Genomic DNA, 27,819 nt, shown 5'->3' with positions numbered 1-27,819 from the left:
AATGGGGCCACCTGGTGATCAGTGCTCTTCGATTCCCAGATCAAGCACAGCCCTGAAATCCTGTGTGCCTGAGATTTCTTCACTGGACACCAGCCAGAGTCAGCTTTCCTGTAAAGCAGAAAAAGCATGAGGTTACACCATTTTAGGGGAGGAATAGTATCTCCACCTCTGGAGAGATCCCTGTCACTGTGTTAAGGGGAAGGGCCAAGCCTCACTACCCATGCAGAGAGGAGGCTCTGGCCATAATGGCACCTGTGGAGAGCCGAGGACCTGTGTCTTCCACACTGATGGCCAAAGCCTGCAGACTGTGTGATGGCTTCCCCTCAGGTGTGTCCTATCAGGTTCACCTAGGCCTCAAGGAATGCACCACGGTCACTACCTTCAGTGGTGTTGAAGTGGCACTGTTTGGGGTACATACCCATGCTTGTTGTCCTGTGATGGTTAATGACAAGGACACACATGTGGAGCAGGTTAAGTAGCAGAAAGTTTAATAGACACAAAAGAGAGAGAAATCTTTATCATACAGAGAAGACAGGTTGCTCCAACTGGGTTTCAGGATTTGGGGTGGGATGCAACCAACTTTATGGAGAGGCTTCAGGAGGCACTGATTGATTTACATGGTGCTCAGGGGATTGGTTGGACCAGGTGTAAATGTACATAGCCTGTGAAGAAACTGGCCCTCCCACCCTAGTCTTTTATTATGGAAATCTAGCTTCTACCTGCCTGGCATCCTGACCTGCACACTCGGCTTTGACTGGTGCCATGAAACTCACACATGAGTAGACAAAGAAAAGGGAGGGGGAACGGCCATGTTGGGTGTACCTGGTTTTTAGTACAGCTGCCGGCATTTACATATGCAAGCTTCCAGTTTGCAGCTTTTCAGGCTGCTTTCTGTTAGAAAAGAAATGGTTTGGGGGCTGCTTTTTATTAAAGGAAAATTCCACTGAGAACTCTATTATCCTCTCTGTCTAAAATAATTTCTTAATAACTTCTGTATTATTCCCCTCAGGAGTGATAAACGTAACTGCTGTTAGGAGGTGTTGGACAATGATTATTTTTGGCCACTTTCTGCTGAGAAGGGGGTGTTTTGTGAGGACAGCAGTTGGGGCTTTTCCTGAGGTTAAGAGTCCTCTGAAGAATGGCATGACCATGTGTGGTTTTGTTTTCAGCATCACTTGGAGTTTGATTGCTTCTAGATGAAAGGAGATAAATTTTACAAAAGTCTTTAAAATATAGAGTTAGAATACGAGGATTAAGATTACCATTATTAATGAGGGTAGTATACACCGTAATTATGACAGCAGAGTTTGACACCTGTTAGTTATTTTAATGGATTGTAACACCAGTTTGCCTCCACTAGATGTCACTGTACATTATTAGAAATCTTCATATAAAAACATTTTACTTTGGGAAAAAGATATTTTTCTTCTTGACTTGCCATTAGGTGATAACTTTAGGTTTACACCATTTTTTATAACTTGCAATTGATTGGGAGACATACACCACTGGGTAGCTAAAATACCTGCTTTGGTCCACATAAATCCACTTTAAAAAAAATTAAAGATTTTGTCCATCTTTTAACAAATCCATTTTCCTCCTTTATCTCTGCATTCAGTTATTCCTTGTACATCCTTTGTTTAGTATATATTGAAATGTGTCACTTCCAAATCTAGTAGCTATTCATGGTACCGCTATGACCTCAGTAGAGCTCTGATTCCTTTAGCACAGGGAATGTATTCTCGATTCTGCTCTGGATGATGTAAATCCATTTATTTTCCTTTACTTGTTTGAGATGTTGCTCCTCATCTGTAAAATATAGATGTGGACATGGCCTGAATTACTAAGTGGTTTTATTTCTTCATTCCCCTGATATTTGTTGTGCACCTACTGCAAGTCAAACACATGGCATGACATTGCTTCCTTGATCACCCACATCACATGAGAAAATGAGACATTATAGCCAGCTGTGGGGGCTCACACCTGTAGTCCTAGCTACTTGGGAAGCTGAGGCAGGAGAATCACTTCAGACCAGGAGTGTGAGGTTACAGTGAAGTATGATACCACCATTGTATTTCAGCCTGGGCAGCAGACCCTGTCTCTGAAGAAAAGTAAAGACTGTGCGACCTACCCTCTGCGGGAAGACTGAGCTCGTTCGGAAAAATCCGGACCGCAGGCAAGAAGAAAGTTCTTAAGTTCAGGCTTTATTGAGAGGAAAGAGCCTCCGGGCGTGCCAGCCAGGACGAAAAGGAAAAATGGCCGCGCCGCCCAGAGGGGCAGGGTTGTCTTATAAGGGTAGAAGGGCTGAAGGAGAGGAAGAGTTGGGGGCTAGGTGGTGGGCAACTGTTGGCCAGTTTGAACCGCTAGGCGGGAAGCCGGGCGGCGGGAAGCCGGGCAGCGGGAAGCCGGGGAGAGCTGACGAGGCAGAAACCGGGCGGGTGGCGGGAAACTGGGGAGTGCTGATGAGGCAGAAGTGGCGGGAGGGGAGCTGGGGAGTGCTGATAAGGCAGAAGCGGCGGGAGGTGGCTGCGGCGGCGAGAAGGCCAGGGCGGTATGTAAAAATAGGAGAGCCTCTTTGTGGGGGGGGGAAGAGAGAGAGAGCTTTCAAGGTAGAGGCAGAGTTTTCCAAACATTCCCGACTCCTTAAAGAAAAGAAAAAGAGGGGTCAGGGGCGTCGGTTGTCTCTCTGGCTACTTCCTGCTGACAAGGGTCGACGGGGGTTCTGAAGAGGTCTCTTTTCCTAAGGAGCCTGGATGTTCAGGGAGAGGTCTGTTTCTTGCACTTGTTCAGGGCAGGGTTGGAGCAGCATCTGGTGGATGGTGACTCGAGTCAGTTCCTGAAAGTGCCGCTGTATGAACTGTAGAAAGCAAGGAGCAATAAGTAAGATTAGGCAAATGGCTACTAGGGGCCCAAGCAATGAGGACAAGAGGGTATACATAGAGGAAGACCACCACGCTGTGGCTTCAGCCGAGAACTTCTGACTCTGCAGGTTAGTTTTGAGTTTCTGGAGGCTCTCGATTCGGGTTTCTACTAGGCCGGATTCATTGATGTAGTAACAGCACTCCTCTTGTAGGAAGATACAGGTCCCTCTTCGTTCAGCAGTGAGCAGGTCTAGGGCTCTTCGGTTCTGCAAGGCAACTTGGGCAACTGAGGTGATCTGTCGTTGGAGTGATGCTAAAGACTCAGTAGAGTCATCAATAGCCGCTTGGAGTTGTGAGGTCAGTCGGGCTATGGCCAGGTGAGAGTGGACTAGTGCCCCTCCTCCCAATCCTGCTGCAAGTGCTGAACCAGCAAGGGAGACTCCAACGGCAATGGGTAGGAAGGCAGCTCGTCGGGTGCAGCGATGGGGAGCTTGCAGCATCTGGAATTCGGCTGAAGAATATATAGTGAGTCGAGGGACTAGGGTTACTGGGAGGCATAAAAGAGATGAGGAAAGACCGATGTAGAGAGTTTTTGTTAAGGTCCTGTTACACCAGAAAAACGTTCCTCATGGGGCTGTTATATTAGTGGTTACCCGTATAGTTCTGTTACAGCTAGGGAAGTTTCGGCCTAGGGAATAGCACACAGGTAGCTGTTCAAAATCAGGTGGAGTGTAGAGATCGACTTCCCTGATGGGGGAGAAGGAAGAAGTTGAGGCTGAAAGGTTGAGAGGGATGGGGTAAGGGACTGCAATGAAGGGAGTCTGTCCTAAGAAGGCACACATGAGGCATGAGGTTAGGTCAGTTAGTCCTGAGAGGTTAGCTAACTTGATTCCTTCTTGGAGAAAAGTTAACCAGGAAAACGGAGACGAATGTGGTTGTAATTGGTCATTCAGAGATTTTTCTTGTAGGCTAATATCAGAGTGGACTTGGTGGACTGTACGTACGTATGTCCGCCAGATGTACAGGTGGGAAGAGGGATATTTGGTATCTATGTGGTCATACACGGCAGCTTTCTGGGGGCTTTTCCACCGGTTGTCCCAGGGGTCAGGTATGAGAATGGAATACCGTGTAGAACCGATAATGGTGTTTCCTTCTCCATCTATGTCTGGGATGATTTTGAGCTGAGATCGGGCAGGTACTGTGGACTTGACGGCTATATGTAGTCGACAGTTCATCCAAGTACATCCCATGCAGGAGCACCAAGGAGTATTATTGCATGCTTCTGATGGTTGGTCATGGTTGAAGCACATGAGAGGTATATTAGTATGGATGTTGTGGAATTTGGTGAAGTTCAGATATATGGCCCTTTGGCATCCAGCTGCGGGGCAGTCGGAAGTTGCAACAAGATGGTTGTGGCTGTATGGGGGGGTATTACAAATGAAGGTGGTTTTGGTATAGTTTTCAGTTAGGAAGAATCTCCATCTATAGGGGGTGTGGCTGCTAGGCCCTGGTAAGTTTGACAGATAAAGGGCCAGTAGGAACAGCCTTCCAGCATAGGGAGGGTCCATGAGGGGCCTTTTTTACCCAAGACAGGTGGACCCAAGATGGGATTTCAGCAACTCTTATAGCTGATGGAGCAGTAAGGAGGACTGTGTATGGTCCTTCCCACTTGGGGGTGAGGGGCTTTGGGGAGAGGGTCCTGATAAGGACTGAGTCCCTGGGGGAGACTTTCTGTGTATTTTCAGATGGCTGGGTGGGTTGGGGAAGAGAAGCGTTGGCGTGTTCTCGGAGAAGGCTGCGAAGGAGAGTAAAGTAGGGGAGGTAGCTGTCTAAAGGAGTGGTCTCTGGTGGTGGGGGAGTTGAAAGTAGGAAGGGGCGACCGTACAGCAGCTCAAACGGGCTAAGCTGTGATGGGCCCCGGGGGCTTGCTCTCAGCCTGGTGAGGGCTATAGGAAGCAAGGTTACCCAGGATTGGCGGAGCTCAAGCATGAGCTTGGTCAGATGCTCCTTTATTAGGCCATTGGCCCGTTCCACCTTACCAGAGGACTGAGGATGGTAGGCAGCGTGTAGCTTCCACTGAATTCCTAGAGAGGTAGAAACGGCATTAATGACTTTGGAGATAAAGGCTGGGCCGTTGTCTGACTGTATGGTAGCCGGGAGTCCAAAGCGTGGGATGATGTCTTGAATGAGATGAGTGGCTACTGTCCCGGCAGACTCAGAGGCTGTGGGGTAAGCTTCAGTCCAGCCTGAAAAAGTGTCAACAATGGTTAGCAGATACCGGTACTGTTTGTGCTTTGGCATATGGGTAAAATCAATTTGCCAGTCTTGGCCAGGTAGGAACCCGCGTAGCTGATGAAGCTGGAGCCGAGGATGACAGGAACCCTGGGAATTAGTTTTTGCGCAGACAGTACATGAGGACTGGACTTCCTGTATGGTACTGAGGAGATGGTGAGGGTGAAAAAGTGGGTTGAGGAACCGGTTTAAGGCTTTAGGCCCAATGTGGAGTGAATTGTGGATGTCTTGGATTATCTGGTACTTTTGCTTTTCGGGGAGGATGAGGAGGTTATGCTTGAAGGCCCAATCATCCCTGAACTGTACCCCAGGGGTAGACTGGAGGGCCTGGAGTTCTGAGGTGGAGTATTGAGGGCTATATGATTTGGACAAGAAACAGAGAGTGGAGGTGGGTGGTGGATGGTTTCTTGCTGTGTCTTTAGCTACCCTGTCTGCAAAGGCATTCCCTGCGGCTATGGGTGAGTTCAGGGACTGATGCCCTTTACAGTGGATGATGGCTAACTTGCTAGGGAGTTGAACGGCTTGAATAAGGGCAGCAATGAGTTTTCCATTGAGAACGGGCATGCCCTTAGTGGTGAGGAAGCCTCGTTCCTTCCAGATCATGCAGTGTGAGTGAGCTATGAGGAAGGCATACTTGGAGTCAGTATATATATTTACTTCTTTGTTCTGGGACCAGGATAGGGCCCGAGTAAGGGCGACTAATTCAGCCTGTTGTGAAGTGGTCCCAAGAGGAAGGGGGCGGGTCTCTATGATTTCAGAGTGAGTTACTACAGCATAGGCCACTCTCCGTGGGCCGGTGGAATGAGGTATAGAGCTGCCATCAACGAATAGGGTAATGGAGGCAGATGGTAGGGGTTGAGGTAGCAAGTTGGGATGAGGAGACTGGGCTAATTTGAGGATTTCAGTACAGGAATGTAGGGGGCTGGAGTACGGAGGGCAAGGGAGGAGGGTAGCTGGGTTTAATGAGGAGCAGTGAGAAAGAGTGATGTTGGGGTTCTCAATAAACAGTAGGTGAAGCAGTTGAATACGGGAGGGCCCGAGGTGGGGCAGAGAGTGTTGACTGAGCAGTTCAGTCAACCTGTGTGGAGAAAAGACTTGGAGTGGGAGTTGTAGATTGATCTTAAGAGCTTCTGTGGTTAGGGTGACGGCGGCAGCTAGAGCTCTAAGACATGGCTGCCATCCTCGCTCAGTTGGGTCAAGTTGTCTAGACAGGTAGGCTATAGGCAGAAGGGTCTTTCCTACTGGTTGGACTAGCACTCCTACAGCTGTATGTTGTTTCTCGTCTGTATATAGTTGGAAGGGTAAGTTGGGATTAGGCAGGGCTAGGCTGGTGGAAGTACATAGGGCACTAAGCAGTGACTTAAATGCCCGGTTGACAAAACCTGGTGAGGAGAGTGGTCCCTCGGGGGCTTCTGCAGCAGCATGGTATAGAGGTTTTGCTAGCAAAGCATAATTAGGTACCCAATGGCGGAAAAAACCTACCAGTCCTAGGAAGGAGAGGATTTCTTTTGCTGACTCAGGGGCCTGGAGCACCTTTAAGGCTTGTAGTCAGTCGATTGTAATGGACCGTCGCCCAGGTGTGAGCTGTATGCCTAGGTAGGTGACAGTGGGTGAGGCTATTTGTGCTTTGGTTGGTGACACCCGGTATCCCTTATCTCCTAGGAAATTGAGCAGGGCGGTGGTGGCCTGGATGCACTCCTGGCGGGTGGGGGAGCAGATAAGAAGGTCGTCTACATACTGGAGGAGGTGAGAGGGCTTGAGGTTGCAGTGGAGTAGGTCAGTGGCGAGTGCCTGGCCGAATAGGTGCGGGCTATCTCGGAAGCCCTGTGGAAGGACTGTCCAGGCCAGTTGTTGGGACATGTTCGTGAGGGGATCATCCCAAGTGAAGGCAAAGATAAAGTAGGAGTTGGGGTGTAGAGGTATAGTAAAGAAGGCATCCTTTAGGTCTAAGACTGAGAAACAGGTGGCCTCTGGGGGAATGTTAGAGAGAATGGTGTACGGGTTGGGGACAACTGGATGTATGGGAATTACAGCTTCATTGACTAAGCGCAAGTCCTGGACTAGCCTATATTGTCCTGATGGTTTTCATACTGGGAGGATGGGGGTGTTACATGGGGAGTTAATGGGAATTAGGAGGCCTTGACCTTTTAGTTTCTCTATGATGGGTCGGATACCCATACGGTGGGCTTTAGAGATAGGAAATTGGGGGCGGCAGAGAAAATGAGGCGAGGAGTCTTTAAGGCGGACTTGAACTGGCTGGTGGTGTGTAGCTACAGATGGGTTGTTAATGTCCCAGACCTGAGGGTGGACTCCGGGGAGTAGTTCTGACAGGGCTTTTTGGGGTTCAGTGTCTGAGGTGAGGGCTAGGAGAAAGAGACTGTGTGGGTTGGCGGAGGGGAAGGTTATGACGGCCTTCAGCTTTGAAAGGATGTCTCACCCCAGAAGGGGAACTGGGCAGGTGGGGATTACTAAAAAGGAGTGGGTGAAGGGAGTGGAGTTATATGAGCACATGAGTGGTGGGGTTTTGTAGGGGATACTTGGGGTCCCGTCGATTCCCATGACTGAGACCTGGGAAGGGGTGAGACGGCCAGAATAAGAAGGAAGTGCAGAGTAGGTAGCCCCCGTGTCGAGCAAGAATGAGACACTTTTACCCGCTACCTGAATTTTGACCCTTGGCTCAGTGAGGGTAACCAGAGTCGGTAAGCCAGGGCCCCGCTAGTCATCTAGCAGCCCTAGTAGACTGGGGAACGGAGTTCCCTCGGAGGTCGGCTCCTGGCAAGCAGGCTCCTCCCTACTGAGGGTGACCGCCAGCTGCATAACACCAGTGTGTCTGTTTTGAGGAACCGGCACCCTGGGGAAGCTGGGGCAGTCTGACTTCCAGTGTCCCGGGAGCTGACAGATAGGGCAAGGCTTAGTTGGTGGCCGTGGTTGTGGACAGGCTCGGGACCAGTGTCCTTCCCTTCCACATTTGAAACATGCTCCCGGAGGGGCATGGGTTTCGGCCTTGGGCCTCTGGTTCCCTGCCGGCCTTAGAGCCGCCACTAGGGCTTGGGTCTGGAAGGCAGCCTTTTGCTTCATGCGAGTTTGGCGGGCAGCCTCAGCTGCATCCTCCCTGGCATTGAATACTTTAAAGGCCATTTTTACCAGGTCTTGGATGGGAGTCTCTGGCCCCTCTTCTGCTTTCTTTAGTTTCTTTCTTATGTCGGGTGCTGATTGGGAGATAAAATGGGAGGCTAATACAGTGGCCCCGTTTTGGGAGGCTGGATCTAGTCGAGTATACCGGACTAGGGCTTCTTGCAAGCGGGCAAGAAAGAGGGCGGGGTTCTCATCAGGTAGTTGGGTGATTTCTCTCAGTTTATCATAGTTTACAACTTTGTTAGATACAGCATCCATTCCCCTGAGGAGGTATCTAATCATGCGATCCCTCTTGGGTATATCAGACCCTCGATTAGCCTGATAGTCCCATTGGGGGTCTTCACCTGGGATTACTTCAGGGCCTAGGGGGATCTGGTTATCTATAGCATGGTCTTTATCTGCTTGGTTTCTGGCTGCAGCGAGGATGCGCTCGTGCTCCTCCACTGTGAGGGTGGAGGAACAGACAACGCGAATATCATGCCAAGTGAGGCTGTAGGCTTGAGTGAGGTATTGGAATTCCTTAATATAGGTGGACGGGTTGGCTGAGAAGGATCCTAAACGTCTCTCAATTTGGGACAGGTCTTGAAGTGAGAAAGGAACATGGACCCTGACTAAACTTTCCATGCCTGCTACTTCTCGGAGTGGGGCCCGGATAGCTGGCTGGTGAGAGCGGGTGTGGGCTGCCACCGGAGAGGCAAGAGGAAGTGCAGCCTCTGAGGGAGGGGGCTCAGAGGGAGTAGAGGAAGAGCGAGGCATGGCCTCTGAGGCAGGAGGTGCAGAGGGAGTAGAGGAAGAGCGTGCCGTTGATGGCGACTGGTTGCTGAGATTGGCAGGAGAGGACAGATGTTCAGGCAGATCCTCTGGTGAGGAGTAGGGAGGGGGAAAGGTAGTGGAGGAAGATTTATGGGGGGTTCGAGCCAAGAGGATTTGATAGGTGGAGCAGGAAGAACATAGGTCGGGGTGGGTGCAGAGGTCCCAAAAAGCCTGGACGTAAGGAATTTCATTGTCCTTGCCTGCGCGGCGACAAAAATCGTCGAGATCTCGGAGGGTGTTGAAATCAAAAGTGCCAGTCGGGGGCCAATGTGACTGGTTACTGAGTTTGTATTGGGGCCAAGCCACCTGGGACAGGAAAACAAGCTTTTTCTTTCTGAGGGTTTGGGAATATCCCAATTTGGTAAAATTTCACAGCAAGCACCCAAGGGGGGTGCTCAGAGGTATTTTGGACTCCGAATTTCCCATGGCAGGTGCAGCTACAGACTCTCCGGCGCGGAAGGGCAGATGCAACGAAAAGGCGTCCCCGTTCGCTGCAAATTCCCCGGAGTACAATTAAGTACGGAAAGGGAAGCGGTCAGAGGGGCGTCCCCCGTCTGGCGGCTGTCCCTCGGAAGGCTCCTGGAGCTGGAACGGAAGACTACCTTGGCTCGGCCGAGACTAGGCAAGGAGTCCGTGCGGAACGCTGGAGAGGGAGCAACTGCACCGTGCCATAGGAAGAGGAGACGGGAAGCGGGGGAAGGCAAAACAAGAAAAACTTGGCTTACCTTAATCGGAGCGTGGTGGCACGGCCAGTGTTTGGTAGGTCGGGGAGGGGGGCCGTGGCAGGGCCAATGGCCCCTCCCGTCCCAGGTTTCAGCACCACTTGTGCGACCTACGCTCTGCGGGAAGACTGAGCTCGTTCGGAAAAAACCAGACCGCAGGCAAGAAGAAAGTTCTTAAGTTCAGGCTTTATTGAGAGGAAAGAGCCTCCGGGCGTGCCAGCCGGGACGAAAAAAAAAATGGCCATGCCGCCCAGAGGGGCAGGGTTGTCTTATAAGGGTAGAAGGGCTGAAGGAGAGGAAGAGTTGGGGGCTAGGTGGTGGGCAACTGTTGGCCAGTTTTAACCGCTAGGCGGGAAGCCGGGCGGCGGGAAACCGGGGAGAGCTGATGAGGCAGAAACCGGGTGGGCGGTGGGAAACTGGGGAGTGCTGATGAGGCAGAAGCGGTGGGAGGGGAGCTGGGGAGTGCTGATAAGGCAGAAGCGGCGGGAGGTGGCTGCGGTGGTGAGAAGGCCAGGGCGGTATGTAAAAATAGGAGAGCCTCTTTGTGGGGGGGGGGGGGAAGAGAGAGCGAGCTTTCAAGGTAGAGGCAGAGTTTTCCAAACAAAGACATTGTGAGCTGTCTACACTGACTGTGTCTCATGAGATTCATGTCCTGTAATTTCTCTAAATGGCATCTCCATGTGGTTTCCATGAATGTGTGTCTGGCATTTCTTTTCTATCCTTTACTTTCAAATTTTCTGTATCTTCTACTGAGATTTATGGCTTTTGTAAATAGCCTACGGTTATTTATAGATTGACTTCTTTTTCCCCCTCTGCACTATTCGTCTTGTCATTGGAGTGTGTGAGTCCATTACGTTTAATGTCATTGCTGGTCTCATTGGGTTTAAGTCAGTGCATTGTCATTTGCTGCCTTCTAACATTATCTGTTTTTCACTCAACTATTTTTCTTCTGTTGCCTTCTTTAGATGAATAAGAAACTTTGCATTGTTGTGGTCTTCTAAATAAGTGTTTTAATTACAACTTCTCTTATTATTTCTTTAATTATCTGAGAAAGCACAATAATCCATGGCTTATTATAACCAACAGCAGACCATAACTTCCCTGACTTCCACCTACCTGTGGAGACAGCCCAGGGGAGAATCAGTGCTCTGGCTCTGAGACACAGCAGATGGAAGCAGGAGGGTAACTGGATGGTGAAGCTGTAGCTGCAGAGGCATCCAGGCCCCTCACCTGCACTCCTCGTAGATGTCTCCTCCACTGAATACCTGATATGCCCTCTCCTTCGTATGCTCCTGCCAGAGTCTCCCCATCTCCACTGACAGCAGCTCCTCCCTTCTACTCACTTAGTCCAACACCGTGGGTGTCCTTGATTCTTCTTTCTCACCACAGATACAATCCATTAGCAAGTGCTGTGAAGTCCATCTTCAAATTCATCTAGAATCCCATCACTCCCACTATTTCCCCTGCTCACACCCCAGTCAAGGTAACCAGCATCTCCATCCTGGAATACTGGACTCCTTTCCAACCATTTTCCTACTGCCTCACTTTTCCCCCACCTCTCAATTCTGTTTTCAGCACAGCAGCCAGAGAGAAGCTTTCAAAGTATAAATTGTACCATGTCCCAGTTGTCAAAACTGTCCTCTAACTCCCCATGTCATTCAGAGCAAAGGTCAAAACCCATCCCACACCCTCCAGGCCTATCTGCTCTGGCCACACCTCTGACCTCATTTCAGTTTCTCTCTGTCCAGCCCTTCTGGCCTCTTCTTCCTTCCAGGAACACAGACACTTTCCTGCCCTATTGCATCTGCACTGAAGGTTCCTGCTTGAAAAGAGCTTTCCCAGTCATCCTTGTGGACAGCTCCTCACATTCCTGAAATCTTCACTCAAGGTCACATTTGCAGCGAGACCCATGCTGACCACCCAGCACAATAGCCACCTCTCTGTCCCCACAGCCCACACTCTGGATCCCCTGCCCCACAGCACTTACCACCTTCTACCTCAAGCATTTTCTGCTCTTACTCTGCTTATACTGTATCTATCTTCTCCCTAAAGAGGTGTCCAATCTTCTGGCTTCCCTGGACCGCACGGGAAGAATAATTGTCTTGAGCCACACATAAAATACACTAATGACAGGTGATGAGCAGAAAAAAATAAAAACAAGAAAAAAAGTATGTGCATAATTTTCATGGTATCTGCCACCACAGATAAGCAGAAATGTTCTCATATTGGAAGCTGTCCTGGGCCACATGCAGCCTGTGAGCCACAGGTTAAATAAGCTTACATCTAGGATGCACACACCACAAGGCTGGAAATCCTTCTGTTTTTAGTAAAATGTTTTCTAAATGCAAAAGCAGTCATGTACCTAGCAGACAACAAATGTCAGTTGAATGAATGATCACTAAAGGGCACCTCCCTATTGTAGAGGCAATATTTTTATTAATGTAGCCTCAGGCCAAATGCTGTTTTGTGGCAGCTACAGAAAAACATCATCTCACACTGACATCAGTGCTGCCAGAGCTTTTCTCACCATGGCTGCATCTGTGCCCTCCCTCCCTGCCTCCCTCCTTCCACATGCTGCAGCACACAACCATATTTTTCCCTTAGGAAAGATAACCCTAGGCCTGTGGGTCTAATTTTCCAACCACATATGAATCTAAGTTAGACTCTGCTTTATAAATCCATGAGTTTGGTTTGGAGGCAGCACTAGGATCACTACGACTCAGGCAGGAAGAAGAGTAGGAGATAGAGCAGAAGAGAGTTCCAACAGAAAGTTACCTACGATGAGAAACTATGGGACCCCCTCCTCTCTGTAAGTTTCAGAATCTGTTTGTTTAAGAAGATTGGGGGAAAGATGGAAAATACAATCCAGGAAGAGACCTGGATGGAGGGTGAGAGGGACAGGGGTCTGAAAATTTGTCTCCAAATACCACAAGGACTTCTATGTGTAGAGACCATCCTAGGTGACACTCAAGTCCCTGTGATTACAGGGACAAGCTTCTACTGAAGGGCCAAGGATGATGGAGCAGCAAAGATGACCCAGCCAAGCAGTGACCACATAAAGCCCACAGTAGCCTGCACACCCACTGGACTCAGTCCCATCAACTCTCCAGCCCTGCAACAAATCAGCACAAGAAACACATGGACTGTGGAAGGTTCTCAGGTCTTCCATTTATTTTGTCTCTCAAATTTCAGGAGTCTTCCCCTTTAATTAACCCATCAATGTCTCATGGAAATAATTTGAAGAAGTAAATTACATTCAGATTCTAATTTTAATAAGAAAGTAAGAAGTTACCGCTCAGTGCACCATGAAGTTGAGACAGAGATGGAGACATTCCAGCCCCAGGTCTCTGGAACAGGAAAGGTGACTGGGGAAAAAAATGCAGGTCAGCGTGGGGAAGGGGTCATGGTGGACACGGGTCTGGGCTGGTCTCCCCACCTCCTCACATTATGTCTTCAGAGACACAAACATATTGCAATGCCTTTGTACTAAGAGACGTCAGGGTTCTCGAAGTCACAAATGGAAGGTGTGAATAAATCTTGCCTCAGTCCCACACAAGGCAGCTGTCTCACACTAAAAAAAATTCATTGACAAATTTATATCAGTCACACTTTAGACAACCCATCACCAGCTCAATACATCCAAGTCAAAGAAATGCCATAACACAGCTGCTCCCACTGTTCCCCCCAAAACCCCACACACATCAGCCGCCTCACCTCCCAAGATCTCACCTTTACAAGCCGTGAGAGACACATCAGAGCCCTGGGCACTGTCACTTCCTGGGGTTGCACAAAAACAGAGCCTGGTCAGAGCCCATAGCAAAAGCCACTAGAGGAGGAATTGTGGGCTGGGCAAGCTCCCCCATGGGCTCCTGACCACAGTATCCCAGTGATCTCAGGGATCAGCCTCCTTCATACTTACTTGCAGCCTGAGAGTAGCTTCCTCCTTTTTTATCTGTGGGAAAAAAATATCCCGTGAGGGCTCAGAAAGGTGGCAAGGCCATGAGGTCCTAGAGGAACCTCCTAGTCTTGGAACCCAGAGAAGTTTCCAGAAATGTGTGACTAGACTAAGGGAAGGATCAGGAAAAACAGGGAAAGCAGGCATGGGTTCTGTACCAACTGCCCTCCTAAGGACTGTCCTCAGCAGTGACGTTCCCTTGTGACCTGTGACTGCTGGGATCAGGTCCCCATCACCACAGTCATCAAGGTGATACATCTGTCCTTCATTGTCACAGGTGCTTTACACAAGAGTAAGTGCTGGCACACAGGGCCCAGGCTGGGCGGCTCATGAGTGTGGATGCTGCTTCCCAGTAACCAGGCAGCGCACACTTCTACCTGGGACTTGAAACCCTCAGTGGGACAAGAAATCTCAGAACCCACTCCTAACCCCTTCCTCACCTGAGCTCTTCTTCCTCCACATCACAGCAACGACCACAGCTCCAGTGACTGCTCCAAGGATAGCCAAGGCAGCCACAATGCCCATGATGGGGATGGTGGGCTGGGAAGGTGGCTCTGGGAAAGGAGGAGAAGGTGAGGGGCCCTGATCCCAGGTCCCAGCCCCCAGCCCCAACCCTGCTAAAGGTCTCCAGAGGGGCTCCTGGTTTCCCTAAGAGAAATGACACCCCCATCTCCCTCCTTACCCCATCTCAGGGTGAGGGGCTCGGGCAGCCCTTCATGATGCACATGGCACGTGTATCTCCGCTCCTCTCCAGAAAGCACCACCACAGCCGCCCACTTCTGGAAGGTTCGATCCCCTGCTGGCCTGGTCTCTACGAGCTCCATGTCCTGGGTCTGGTCCTCCCCATCCCGCTGCCAGGTCAGTGTGATCTCCGCAGGGTAGAAGCCCAGGGCCCAGCACCTCAGGGTGGCCTCATGGTCAGAGACGGGGTGGTGGGTCACGTGTGTCTTAGGGGGCTCTGAAAGGAAGAGTCAGAAAATTCAGCCATCTTGCATCTCTCATGGGACACCACTGCAGCACCCACGTGACCATCCTGAAAATGGACGGGACACCTGGGGTAGGGAAGGGAGCACAGAACCCAGACACCAGCCTGGACACAGGCACCTGGAATAATGTCCTGGTCCTTGGAAAGTTCTTGTTTCTGAGTGGGTTCTGGGACTTCTGGTCCTAATCTGAGTGGAGGTTAAGGGACTCAGAAGAGCTTAGAGTCAGACCCCCGCAAACATTGAGTGTGAGGCAGAGGACAAGGCAGGAGAGGAAAAATCCTGGTGCCCAGTGCAGCTGTGGGGTTAGAGGGAACGCCTGATCAGTATTCCTGGGATTGACTTTCCCTCCTTTCCCTCAGAGACTGCAACCCTTAATAGTATCAGAGAGCAGGGCGGGCCCTCAGAGTCACTCTCTGGTACAGGATCTAGAAACCCAGGAGGATTCCTCTCCTTCAGGACTGGAAGGAGTGCGATATTCTAATGTTGGTCCCATTTTCCTCCCCTCCTTCTGCAAGGCCAGGCTGGGAGGTCTACAGGCGATTAGGGAGGTGCCCCCTGGCCCCTGGTACCCGCGCGCTGCAGCGTCTCCTTCCCGTTCTCCAGGTATCTGCGGAGCCACTCCACGCACGTGCCCTCCAGGTAGGCTCTCCTCCTCTCAGCCTCATTGGCCGCCTCCCACTTGCGCTGGGTGATCTGAGCCGCCACGTCCGCGGCCGTCCAGGAGCGCAGGTCCTCGTTCAGGGCGATGTAGTCCTTGCCGTCGTAGGCGAACTGGTTATACCCGCGGAGGAGGCGCCCGTCCGGCCCCACATCGCAGCCAGACATCCACTGGATGGTGTGAGACCCTGGCCCCGCCCCCGCGTCAGTTCCTCCCATTTCCAGTTTAGGCAAAAGTCCCCGTCCCCGCCCCACCAACCGGCAGGGATTTTGGCCTAAACTGAAAATGAAACCGGGTAAAGGCGCCCGAGTTCCTCCCGGGTCGAGGGTCTGGGCGGGTCCCGCAGTCTCGGGGTGGATCTTGGACCCGGAGACTCTGGGCGACCCGGGACGTCCGTGGCGGATGGGAGGGGTCGTGACCTGCGCCCCGGCCGGGGTCACTCACCGGCGTCGGTCTGGTTGTAGTAGCCGAGCGCGGTCCGCAGGTTCCCTCGGAAAGTCTGTGCGAGGGTCTTGGCTCTCCGTGTCTCCTCGTCCCAATACTCCGGCCCCTCCTGCTCCACCCACGGCGCCCGCGGCTCCATCCTCGGACTCGCGGCGTCGCTGTCGAACCGCACGAACTGCGTGTCGTCCACGTAGCCGACTTCGATGTACCGGGGCTCCCCGCGGCCGGGCCGGGACATGGCGGTGCTGAAATACCTCATGGAGTGGGAGCCTGGGGACGAGAGGGAGCTGAAACCTGCCCGACCCTCCTCCCGGCGCGGCTCCCCGGTCCTGCGTCCCCGCGGGGCGGCCCCTCGCTCCTCCCCGCAGAGTCCGTTTCCCTCCCCACCCCGCACTCACCCGCCCAGGTCTCAGTCAGGGCCAGGGCCCCCGAGAGCAACAGGAGGAGGGTTCGGGGCGCCATGACCTCATCCTCGGCATCTGGGGAGAATTTGACTCTAGGTGGGTGACTTGGGACTTTAGAACCAGGACCGCAGGGACGCTGATTGGCTTCTCTAGAAATCCGGCACCCAATGGGAGTGGGAACTGGGTCCGCGTCGTGAGTATCCGGGAAGAAGGACCCGAAACGGTTTGGGAGAGGAAGAGAAACTCTGCGGAGATGGGGAATCCCCAAGGTTGCGCTTCCACAATCGAAACCCCGCCTTCGGGGTCTGATACCGTCAGAGCCACCATTGGGGCCCTGGGACTTCGCCCTGACCCCTCTCCTTCTGTGCCAAGCGCTCTGTCTCAATGTCTCCCTGAGTCTTGGCCCAGGAGCTGCTGAGAAACCAGAGAGAAACCCTCAACATGGGACCCGTCGCTCTCCCTTCACTTTTCATCCCTGCATCCCCGTCCCTGAACTGAACTCCCTGCCTCCCACTCCTTACCTGTCCCCCTGGACTCTTCTAGAAGAAAACTCACCCCCGGAAGCCTGCTGCCAGAGAGTGAGCTCGCCCTGGGAATGGAGGTGTACAGCCAGGGTTTTTTTTTTTTTCTTCAAATCTGGAAAAATGTTGCCTGAGTGCATGAGATAGCATAGAGACCGGTTTGCTTTTTGTTTATTAATTACAATGGATCATTCTTGGTAACCCCTGAATGATCAGGAATCTAATCGGTAAAAATTGTGACTTTGGCCCATTGATATATAAATGTGTCTAAAAGCTCTCATCTGAGACAAGGCAAGAAAAAATAAATAAACAACAACAAAAAAAATAAAAGCATTGCAGCAGGACCCACAAAGCTCCTGTTTCACTTTCCCAGGAAATGTATCTGTGACTCCCGCATCTTGTATTTTAAATATACCTTCATTCCACAGCCCTGAGTTTCTGTGTGACTCTAGGACATCTCCTCAGCACAGAGTAGCTCACTGTGTTACGTATGTTACAACCAGGAGCCAGTACAGACTTCATTCTCCTCACAGTCACAAGTGTTCAGTGCAGTCACAATGCCCCTCACCAGTGCTCATGCACTGCCTGATTTTAGGAAGTGTCCACATCTAAATGGTGTGTTTATTTTATAGGAACACTTAGTATTTTTTAAACCTGATTAACATAAGAAACAATTAGGTTTTAGGCAGACCTACATAAGATATTAAAGCCCAACTGCAAAGAACACACTGAGAGGCTCTAAATGGATGTATTAAAAATCTATAAAGCAATGTGTTTAAACCTAAGAATTCTGCTGCTTTGAAATTCCTTCCCTCTGCTCCTTTTCCTCACCTCCTGCTTCTCCAGCCCTTCCCTCTGTCCCTCCCATCCCTCAGGCCGTCCTCTCCCCTTAGGCCCTCACCACCTGTCACTCCTGAATAGTGACTCTAGCACTGTCCCATTACCTGCTACGTGACTGTTCTCTCCACAGTGGTCTTGCTACTGTGAGTCAGAGTGTCTCATTTCTCCCTGGAAAAAACTCCAGTGGCTCCACCTCAGTCTTGTGAAGCTTCTCGAACGTCAGGCACGTGTGCAAGTGTGGGCATACTTGGTATAGTGTAGGCACTAAATTAATTTTTGTTGACTGAATGATTAAAATATGAGTGTTTTAAAATGCACCGCAGAAAACTACAAAATGTAAGACACTGAAAACGTTAAGCAAGATTTTATTTTATGTAACTAGTGTGTATATCAATTCATCAGTTCATTCCATGAGTCTGTTGAGCCTGTGTATGAATTTTATAAGACTGTATAACAAATTATTACAAGCATTGGCCTTAAAAAACACTTTTATTGTTGATTTATTTATTTTTAGAGACAGAGTCTCCCTTTGTCATCCAGGATGAAGTGCAGTCCCATGATCATGGCTCAGTGCAGCCTCAAACTCCTGGGCTCAAGGGACCCTGCTGCCTCAGTCTTCAGAGCAGCTAGGACTGCAGGCAAGTGCCACCACATCCACCTAATTAAAAAAAAAATGTAGGCGCTTCTAGGTTAATGGATTTGTGAGCTGCTTCCATCTGCTAGGAGGGTGGTGCACTCCAACTCAGGGACAGAAGCCCCTGTGCTCAGGACTCTTCCAGACCTCTTTATCTGGCTGTTCATCTTCCATAGTCAAGTGTTGGCCAATTAGGAGCAGCTCAGGATTGCAGTTCCCAGTGAAAGCTCAGAGGGTGAGTGGACGTCACATTTCCAGATGGATTTTCATTGCCCACAGACTAGGAAGATCCCCAGGTGGAGGAGCCCCATGGGTCACCAGCTCTGCTGGTTTGGCCAGCACATCTGATTTGCCAGTGCCAAGGCATGGTGGTTCTCCGTGCAAAATACATGGGTCCAGGCGATGTTTTACCTGGCAATTGGAGCTCCAGGAAGGCAGAGTTGCCCATTCATCTGATAAAAAAGGGGACTGAAACAGGGAGCCAGGCCAGGAGATTTTTGGGCAACACAAATCTAAGTGCTGCTGTTTCAGCTGGTGCAGTGGGTCGCTGCAGGGGAAATCACACAGATCCCGGCACCTCTTCAACAAGCAACTGGAACACCTGGGAGACAGTCTACTGTTTAACTAAAACAAAAAGGCTCTCAGGCAGGGAGTCAGGTGATCAGGCTCAGCTGGTCCCACCCCCACAAAAAAATAGCAATTGAAAACCCTCTGGATTGAGAGTTTCACAGCAAGCACAGTTGAACCCGAGACCTGCCAGCTCTGTGGGGGAGAAGCGTCCACCATTGCTGAGGTAGTCCACCACTACAGGTGTAGTTTGCCATTGCTGAGGCAGCCTGCCATTGCCAAAGCATTTCTAACTACACCTGTATAAACAGGACTGCAGGGAAGTTCACACAGCAGCTGGGTGGAGCCCACAGCAGCTCAGCAAAGCCTCTGCAGGCAGACAGTGACTAGGCTGCCTCCTCGCTGGGCAGTTAAGCCCTGAAAAAAAAAAAAGGCAGCAGCACAACAGAAACTCATAAATAAAATCCTAACTCCCCAGGACAGAGCACCTGGGAAATAAAGGGTTTTATGCGTTCTGCTGCAGCAGACTTAAACGTACCTGCTCAGCAGCTCTGGATGAACAACAGAGCTTACAGCTCAGCACTTGAGCTCCTATAAAGGACAGACTGTCTCCTTAAGCAGCTCCCTGACAACCGTATATGCAAAGAGTCACCTCATAAAGGAGAGCTCAGACTGACATCAGGCAGGTATCCTTCTGTGGCAAAGATAACAGAAGAAGAAACTGGCAGCAACTCTTCCTGTTCTGCAGCCACTGCAGGTGATCCCCAGGCAAGCAGGGCCTGGAGTGGACCTCAGCAGTCCTACAGCAGAGGGGTCTGACTGTTAGAAGGAACACTAAAAAACAGAAAGAAATAACTTCATCGTTGACAAACTGGACATCCACTCAGAGACCCAATCTGAAAGTAAACATCTACAAAGACAACAGGTGGATAAATCCACATAAATGGGAAGAAACCAGTGTAAAAAGGAGGAAAACACCTGAAACCAGAAAGCCTCTCCTCCTACAAGGGATCACAACTCCTCACCAGCAAGGGAACAAGGCTGGATGGAGAATGAGTATGATGTATTGACAAAATCACGCTTCAGAAGGTGGGTAATAAGAAACTTCTCTGAGCTAAAAGAACATGTTCTAACCCAATGCAAAGGAACTAAGAAACTTAAAGAAAGATTTGATGAAATGCTAATGAGAATAAACAACTTAGAGAGGAATATAAGTGAATTGATGGAGCTGAAAAACACAACACGAGAACTTTGGAAAGCATACACAAGTTTCAAAAGCCGAATTGACCAAGCAGAAGAAAGGATATCAGAGGTCAAAGATCAACTCAATGAAATAAAATGAGAAGGCAAGAGTAGAAAAAAAAGGGTGAAAAGGAATGAACAAAGTCTCCAAGAAATATGGGACTATGTGAAAAGACCTAATCTACATTTGATAGGTGTACCTGAATATGACAAAGAGAATGAATCCAAGCTGGAAAATATTCTCCAGGATATTATTCAGGAAAACTTCCCCAACCTAGCAAGGCAGGCCAATATTCAAGTCCAGGAAATACAGAGAACACCACAAAGACATTCCTCAAGAAGAGCAACCCCAAGGCACATAATTGTCAGATTCACCAGGGTTAAAATGAAGGAGAAAATGCTAAGGGCAGCCAGTGAGAAAGGTTGGGTTACCCACAAAGGAAAGCCCATCAGACTCACAGCAGATCTCTCAGCAGAAACCCTACAAGCCAGAAGACAGTGGGGGCCAATATTCAACATCCTTAAAGAAAAGAACTTTCAACCCAGAATTTCATATCCAGACAAACTAAGCTTCATAACTGGAGGAAAAATAAAATCCTTTGGGAACAAGCAAGTACTCAGAGGTTTCATCACCACCAGGCCTGCTTTACAAGAGCTCCTGAAAGAGGCACTAAACATAGAAAGGAACAACCAGTACCAGCCACTCCAAAAACATACCAAATGGTAAAGAGCATCAACACAAGGAAGAAACTGCATCAACTAATGGGCAAAAGAGCCAGCTAGCATCAAATTGGCAGGATCAAATTCACACATAACAATATTAACCCTAGGCGAAAGATCCAAGATGGCTGACCACTAGGAGCTCAGGCTTGTAGCTCCCAGTGAAAGCGCAGAGAACGAGAGGATGCCACACTTTCAGACAAAGCTTTCTTGCACAAGGACCAGGAGATTCCCAGCCGAGGAGCCCCACGGGTCGCCAGTGCGACTCTTGCAGCCGGCTCTGTGGTTTTGCCGGTGCCCCAATGCGGCAGTTTTTGGCGCAGACTAAACAGGACTGGTTTCCCTTTTGGCCGACGTTTGGAGCTGATTGAAGAAGGGATTCAGGAGGGAAGCCAGACAGGAGACTCCCGGACCGAAAAGCACCAAGAATCTTGATGCCACTGTTTTAACCAATGCAGTGGGTTGCTCACATTTTGGCCCTGGGAATTAACAAGTTGGACGTCCACTAAAAGACCTAATTTGACAGTTGGTAATCACAAAGAAGACAGGTGGATAAATTTACAATGATGGGAAGAAACCAGCATAAAAAAGGCTGAGAATACTCAAAATCAGAATGCCTCTCTCTCTACAGAGGATCATAGTTCCTCATCAACAGGGGAACAAGGCCTGATGGAAAATGAGTGCATTACATTAACAGAATCAGGCTTCAGAAGGTGGATAAGAAACTTCTGAGAGTCAAAAGAACATGTTCTAGCCCAATGTAAAGAAACTAAGAACTTTGAAAAAAGATTTGATGAAATCCTAACGAGAATAGACAATGTAGAGAGGAATATAAGTGAATTAATGGAACTGAATAATAGTATATGAGAACTCTGAGAAGTATGCACAGGTTTTAACACTTGAATTGATCAAGTAGAAGAAAGGATATCAGAGGTCGAAGACCAACTTAATGAAATGAAATGAGAAGACAAGATTAGAGAAGAAAAAGTAAAAAGGAATGATCAAAGTCTCCAAGAAATACTGGACTATGTGAAAAGACCTAATTTACATTTGATAGGTGTACCTGAATGTCATGAAGAGAATGAATCCAAGCTGGAAAATATTCTTCAGGATATTATTCAGGAAAACTTTCCTAACCTAGTAAGGTGGGACAATACTCATCTCCAGGTAATACAGAGAACACCACAAAGATATTCCTCAAGTAGAGCAACCCCCAAGACACATAACTGTTAGATTCATTGGGGTTGAAATAAAACAGAAAATTCTAAGGGCAGCTAGAGAGAAAGGTCAGGTTACCCATAAAGGGAAGCCTATCAGACTTACAGAAGATCTCTCAGCAGAAAGCCTACAAGCTAGAAGAGAGTGGGGTTAATATTCAATATCCTCAAAGAAAAGAATTTTCAACCCAGAATCTCATATCCAGCCAAATTAAGCTTTATAAATGAAGGAAAAATAAAATTTTTCACAAACAAGCAAGCACTCAGAGATTTCATCACCACCACGCCTGCTTTACAAGAGCTTCTGAAAAAAGCACTACACACAGAAAGGAACAACCAGTATCAGTCATTCCAAAAACTTACCAAAAGATAAAGAGTATCTCCATAATGAAGTATTTATATCAACGAATGGGCAAAATAGCCAGCCAGCATTAAATGACAATATTAAACTCACAAATAAAAATATTAATCCTGAATTTAAATGGATTAAATGCCCCAATCAAAGACAGAGACACGCAAACTGAATAAAAAATCAAAACACATCAGCACTCTGTATCCAGATCCATCTCATAAGCAAGGACACACAAAGACTCAAAACAAAAGGTTGGAGGAAGACTCACCAATCAAATGGAGAGGAAAGAAAAACAAAACAAACAAAAAAACCAAAAAAACAGGAGTCTTAACTTTAGTCTCTGATGAAATAGACTACAATAGTAACCAAGACTAAAAGAAACAAAGAAGAACATTACATGATGATAAAAAGATCAATGCAACAATAGGAGTCAATGATTATAAATATATATGTACCCAATATAGGGGCACCCAGATATATAAGACAAGTTTTCAATGACTTATGAAGAGACTTGGACTCCCACACTAATAGCGGGAGACTTTGACACCACATTGTTAATATTTGAAGGATCAATGAGATAGAAAATTAACAGAGACATTTATGATTTGAACTCAGACCTGGAACAAGTAAACTCAGTGAATATTTATAGAATTCTGCACCCCAGATCCACAGAACATATATTTTTTTTAGTATCATATTACACCTATTTTGAAAGTGACCACATAAATGGAAGCAAATCACTCTTCAGCACTTGCACAGCATTTCACAGATTTAAATGAAATATTGATTGGCTGTTTGCTTGTTATTTTCTTTCCTTATTCCTTCCTGTCTCCGCTGTTAAGCACAATCATCAGCATAAAAGAGGTTTTTAATACCTATTTCTAGATTGCATTCCAGCCTGGGCAATTAAGCAAGACTCCTGTTCTCTCTTCCCCGTTTCTCTTTCTCTTTCTTTGAAAAAATAAATAACAAAACAAAACAATATTAACCCTAAATGTAAATGGGCTAAATGCCCCAATCAAAAGACAGATGGGCAACCTGGATAAAAAGCCAAAACCCATCGGTGTGCTGTATCCAGGAAACCCATCTCACATGCAAGGATACACAAAGGCTCAAAATAAAAGGATGGAGGAAGATTTAACAAGCAAATGAAGAGCAAAAAAGAAGAAAAAGAAAAAGAAAAAAAAAGCAGGAGTTGCAATGCTCATCTCCAACAAAACAGACTTTAAACCAACAAAGATTAAAAGAGATAAAGAAGGGTATTACATAATGATAAAAGAATCAATGCAACAGGAAAAGATAACGATCCTAAATATATACGCAACCAATACAAGAGCACCCAGATACATAAAGCAAGTTGTTAATAACCTACCAAGAGACTTACACTCCCACACAATAAAGTGGGAGTCTTTAACACTCCACTGTCTGTATTAGTCAGTTCGATAAGACAGAAAATTAACAAAGATATCCAAGATTTGATCTCAGATCTGGACCAAGCAAACCTAATAGACATTTACAGAACTCTCCACCCCCAATCCACAGAATACACATTCTTCTCAGGACCACATCACACCTACTCTAAAATTGACCACATAATTGAAAGTAAATCACTCCTCAGCAAATGCAAAAGAATGGAAATCATAACCGTCTCTCAGACCACAATGGAATCAAGTTAGAACTTAGAATTCAGAAACTAACTCAGAACCACACAAATTCTTGGAAACTGAACAACTGACTCTTGAATGTTGACTAGATAAACAATGAAATAAAGGCAGGAACAAAGTTGTTCTTCAAAACCAACGAGAATGAATACACAAAGTACCAGAATCTCTGGGACACATTTAAAGCAGTGTCTAGAGGAAAACTTATAGCAGTAAATGCCCACATGAGAAGCAAGGAAAGATCTAAAATAGCCACCCTATTATTGAAATTGAAAGAGCTAGAGGGGCAAGATTAAAAAAAATTAAAGGTTAGCAGAAGACAAGAAATAACTATGATCAGAGCAGACCTAAAGGAGATAGACACACAAAAAATCCTTCAAAAAATCAATAAATCCAGGAGCTGGATGTTTGGAAAGATCAACAGAATACACAGATGGCAGAATACACTAGCCAGATTAATAAAAAAGAAAAGAGAGAGGAATCAAATAGATGCAATAAAAAAGATAAAGGGGATATCACCAGTGATTCCACAGACATACAAACTACTATCAGAGATCACTACAAACAACTTTATGCACATAAACCAGTAAACCTGGAAGAAACAGAAAAATTCATGGACACTTGCACCCTCCCAAGCCTAGACCAGAAAGAAATCAAAACGCAAAATAGACCAATAACAAGGGCTGAAGTTGAGGCAGCAATTCATAGCCTATAAATCATAAAAAGCCCAGGCCCAGATGGGTTCTCAGCTGAATTCTACCTGACATACAAAGAGGAGTGCTGCTGATTTCCATTTTGTTACTGTTGGTTTGTTTTTGTTTTTGATAGACAGTTTCACTTTGTCACACAGTCTGGAGTGCAGTGGTGTGGCCATGGCTCATTGAAAAGTTTGCCTCTCTGGTTCAAGCAATTTCCATGCCTCAACCTCCCAAGTAATATGGGTTATTTTGAATGTTGCTTTTTGAATGTATTATTATTTAAGTAGTTTTCCATGTTACAAAGTATGTATAAAGTTTACACACATTTTTTGGCCAGGCACAGTGGCTCATGGTTGTAATCCCAGCACTTTGAGAGACCGAGGTGAATGGATCTTCTGAGGTCAGGAATTTGAGACCAGTCTGGCCAACATGGTCAAACCCCATCTCTACTAAAAATAAAAAAAACTCATCAGGAGTCATGGCACATGCCTGTAGTCACAACTACTTAAGAAGCTTAGCCAGAAGAATCACTTGAACCCAGTGAGCCGAGATCACTATCATTGTACTCCAGCCTGGATGACAGAGTTAGACTCCATCTAAAAAAACTTAAAACACTTAAAAAGTTGACACAGTTTTATAAGCTGCATTCCATCTCAAATAAGGAGATGATGTAACCAGAGTTCTTGTAGATCCATCTGCTTTCATCTTGTCTTTTTGTAGGTAATATTTTGACAAGCATGCTTGTACATAAAGATTTTCCTATGGTTGGGATTTAAAAAATTCATAGATTGCTCAGGCCAGGTGCAGTGTCTCAAGCCTGTAGTCTCAACAATGGGAGGCTAAGGAGGGTGGATTGCCTGTGCCCAGAAGTTTAAGACCAGCCTGGGCAACACAGCAAAGCCCTGCCTCTATAAAAAATACCAAAACAAGTGGCTGGACATGGTGGCATGAGCCTGTAGTCTTAGACACCCAGGTGGTTGAGGTGGGAAGATTGCTTGAGCCTGGGAGGTTGAGACTACGGTGAGCTGTGATTATGCCACTGCCCTCCAGGCCAGGCTACAGAGCAAGACCTTGTCTCCAAAAATAAATAAATAAATAAATAAATTCATACACTACTCAAGTGACAAATATTAAACCAGAGACTGCTTTAAAAATTTAAAAGCCTCACTATACTATCATACTGTGATTGTACTAACATATTTATTCATTTAACAAATACTTACTGAGCTCTATTTACTAATTATGATGGTGGGAAACAGTGGTAAGGAAACAGACCAGATCTTTTCCTCAAAGAACATACATTTTAGTGATACTGACTGTAATGGCTAATTTCAGTGTAAAACTGAGTGAATTAAGAGATGCCTATATAGCTGGTACAGCATTGTTTCCGGGTGTGCCTTTTAGGTGTTTCTGGAAGGGATTGGCATGTGAATGGGTGGACTGAGTGGGGAAGATCCTCCTTCACTGCGGGCAGCCACAATCCAATCACCTAGAGGCCCAGATAGAACAAAAAGGCAGACAGACAGGAGTCAAATTTTCTCTCTTTCTCTCTCTTTCAAATTAGGACACCTTTCTTTTCTTGCCCTTGGACATCCGAACTCCAGGTTCTATGGTCTATGGGCTCTGAGTCTTGCACCAGTCAACCCTTTACCCTCCCACCCCTCCTCTGGCCCCTCAGGCCTTTGGCGTTGGACTGAGTCACGCTACTGGTTTTCTTGATTCTCCAGCTTGCAGGCAGCCTCTTGTGGAACATAAGTGACTTTGTGATTCTCAAAGTGTGGTCCCCTGAGCTGCCTTCATAAAGTCCAGGAGAGAAACCTGTTTTCACAATAATACAGAGATACCATCTGCCTGTTTCATTATGCTGACTTTTTCATTAATGCTGCAAATGGCAAAATAGGTAACACACCCAGCACCTTAGCAGAATCAAGGCAGTGGCACCTGACTGCATTCTCACTTAAGTTTTCCTTTCACTAAATTTTGATCCTTGAGCACATACCTTTTTAATATTCTTCATGAGAAAATGGAAAGTACATACAAAACACTTATTGCACCCATTGCACAATGGTAATCTTGAGGAAGGCACTGGTGTGACTGAGTTATGAGTTGGACCAGCAGATCTTCTCATTCACTCACTGAAGGACATTTGCATTATTTCCAGTTTGGAACTATAATGAATAAAGCTGCTATGAATATTTGTGTACAGGTTTTACTGTGAACATAAAGTTTTCTCCTGTTTGGGATAAGCACCCAGAAGGGCACTTGCTAATCATATGGTAATTTCACGTTCCATTTTGTAGAAAACTGCCATGCTCATTTCCAGAGTGGCTGTACCATTTTACATTCTCACCAGAAATATATGAGTGATCCAGTTCCTTTGCAACCTTGCCAGCATCTTATGTTCCCTTTATTTTGTATTTCAGCCATTCTTACAGGTATATAGTGATGTCTCATTGTAATTTTAGTCTGTATTTCTTTAATAACTAATGATGTTGAGTATGTTGTCATCAGCTTCTTAGCCTTGTGTTTATCCTCATCAGTGAAACATCTGTTCATGTCTTGCTCATTGCCTCTTTTGTAGTTGGAGTTCATTTTTTCTGTTGAGTTTTTAAAGTTCTTCATATATTCTGAATACAAGTCTTTACAGAATATCTTCTCTCATTCTGCAGCTTGTCTATTTATGTTCTTCATAGGTCTCTCACTGAGAAACAGTTTTTTAATTTTGATAAGATCCTATCTATTACCTTTTTCTTTTATGGATCCTACTTTTGGTATTATGTCTAAGAACTCTTTGTACAGTTCTAATTCTGATGATTTTTTATTAAGAGGTTTGTAATTTAAATTTTTAATTATTTTATTATTTATTTTCAAAAAAAATCTCACCCAGGCTGGCCTTGAACTCCTGGGCTCAAAAGATCCCTCCCCACACCCCCACATCTCAGCCTCAGAAGTAGCTGAGACTACAGGCATGTCACACCATGCCTGGCTCAATGTTTGTCATTTTAAACATATGTTTTACATTGGAGCCTGTGATCCATTTTGAGTTATTCTTTGTATAGGTGTGAGATTGAGGCCTGTTTGTTTTTAATTTTTGCACTGT

The 27,819-nt window shown here is 47.2% G+C and overlaps 1 protein-coding gene, 1 non-coding gene and 1 pseudogene across 2 annotated transcripts in view; 2 read left to right on the top strand and 1 right to left on the bottom strand.

The window, feature by feature from the left end:
* The window catches only part of LOC103792335 (large ribosomal subunit protein uL4), a 521,713-nt gene that overhangs the window by 334,361 nt on the left and 159,533 nt on the right, over nt 1-27,819 (top strand). The window lies entirely within an intron of this gene.
* Nucleotides 246-11,694, top strand: LOC128931880 (uncharacterized; annotated as a pseudogene).
* Nucleotides 12,960-16,355, bottom strand: LOC118151094 (saoe class I histocompatibility antigen, A alpha chain). The gene is made up of 8 exons (XM_035290239.3): nt 16,262-16,355; nt 15,864-16,133; nt 15,331-15,606; nt 14,458-14,733; nt 14,216-14,329; nt 13,740-13,772; nt 13,550-13,597; nt 12,960-13,391 (listed from the first exon to the last, which is right to left on the bottom strand). The coding sequence occupies exons 1-8, from the start codon at nt 16,323-16,325 to the stop codon at nt 13,387-13,389; spliced, it is 1,086 nt and encodes a 361-aa protein (XP_035146130.3). The 5' UTR covers nt 16,326-16,355; the 3' UTR covers nt 12,960-13,386.

This window comes from Callithrix jacchus, chromosome 4 (assembly GCF_049354715.1).
Source record: "Callithrix jacchus isolate 240 chromosome 4, calJac240_pri, whole genome shotgun sequence".
In the NCBI taxonomy this organism is placed as follows: domain Eukaryota; kingdom Metazoa; phylum Chordata; class Mammalia; order Primates; family Cebidae; genus Callithrix; species Callithrix jacchus.
This window is presented reverse-complemented; position numbering and strand designations above follow the sequence as displayed.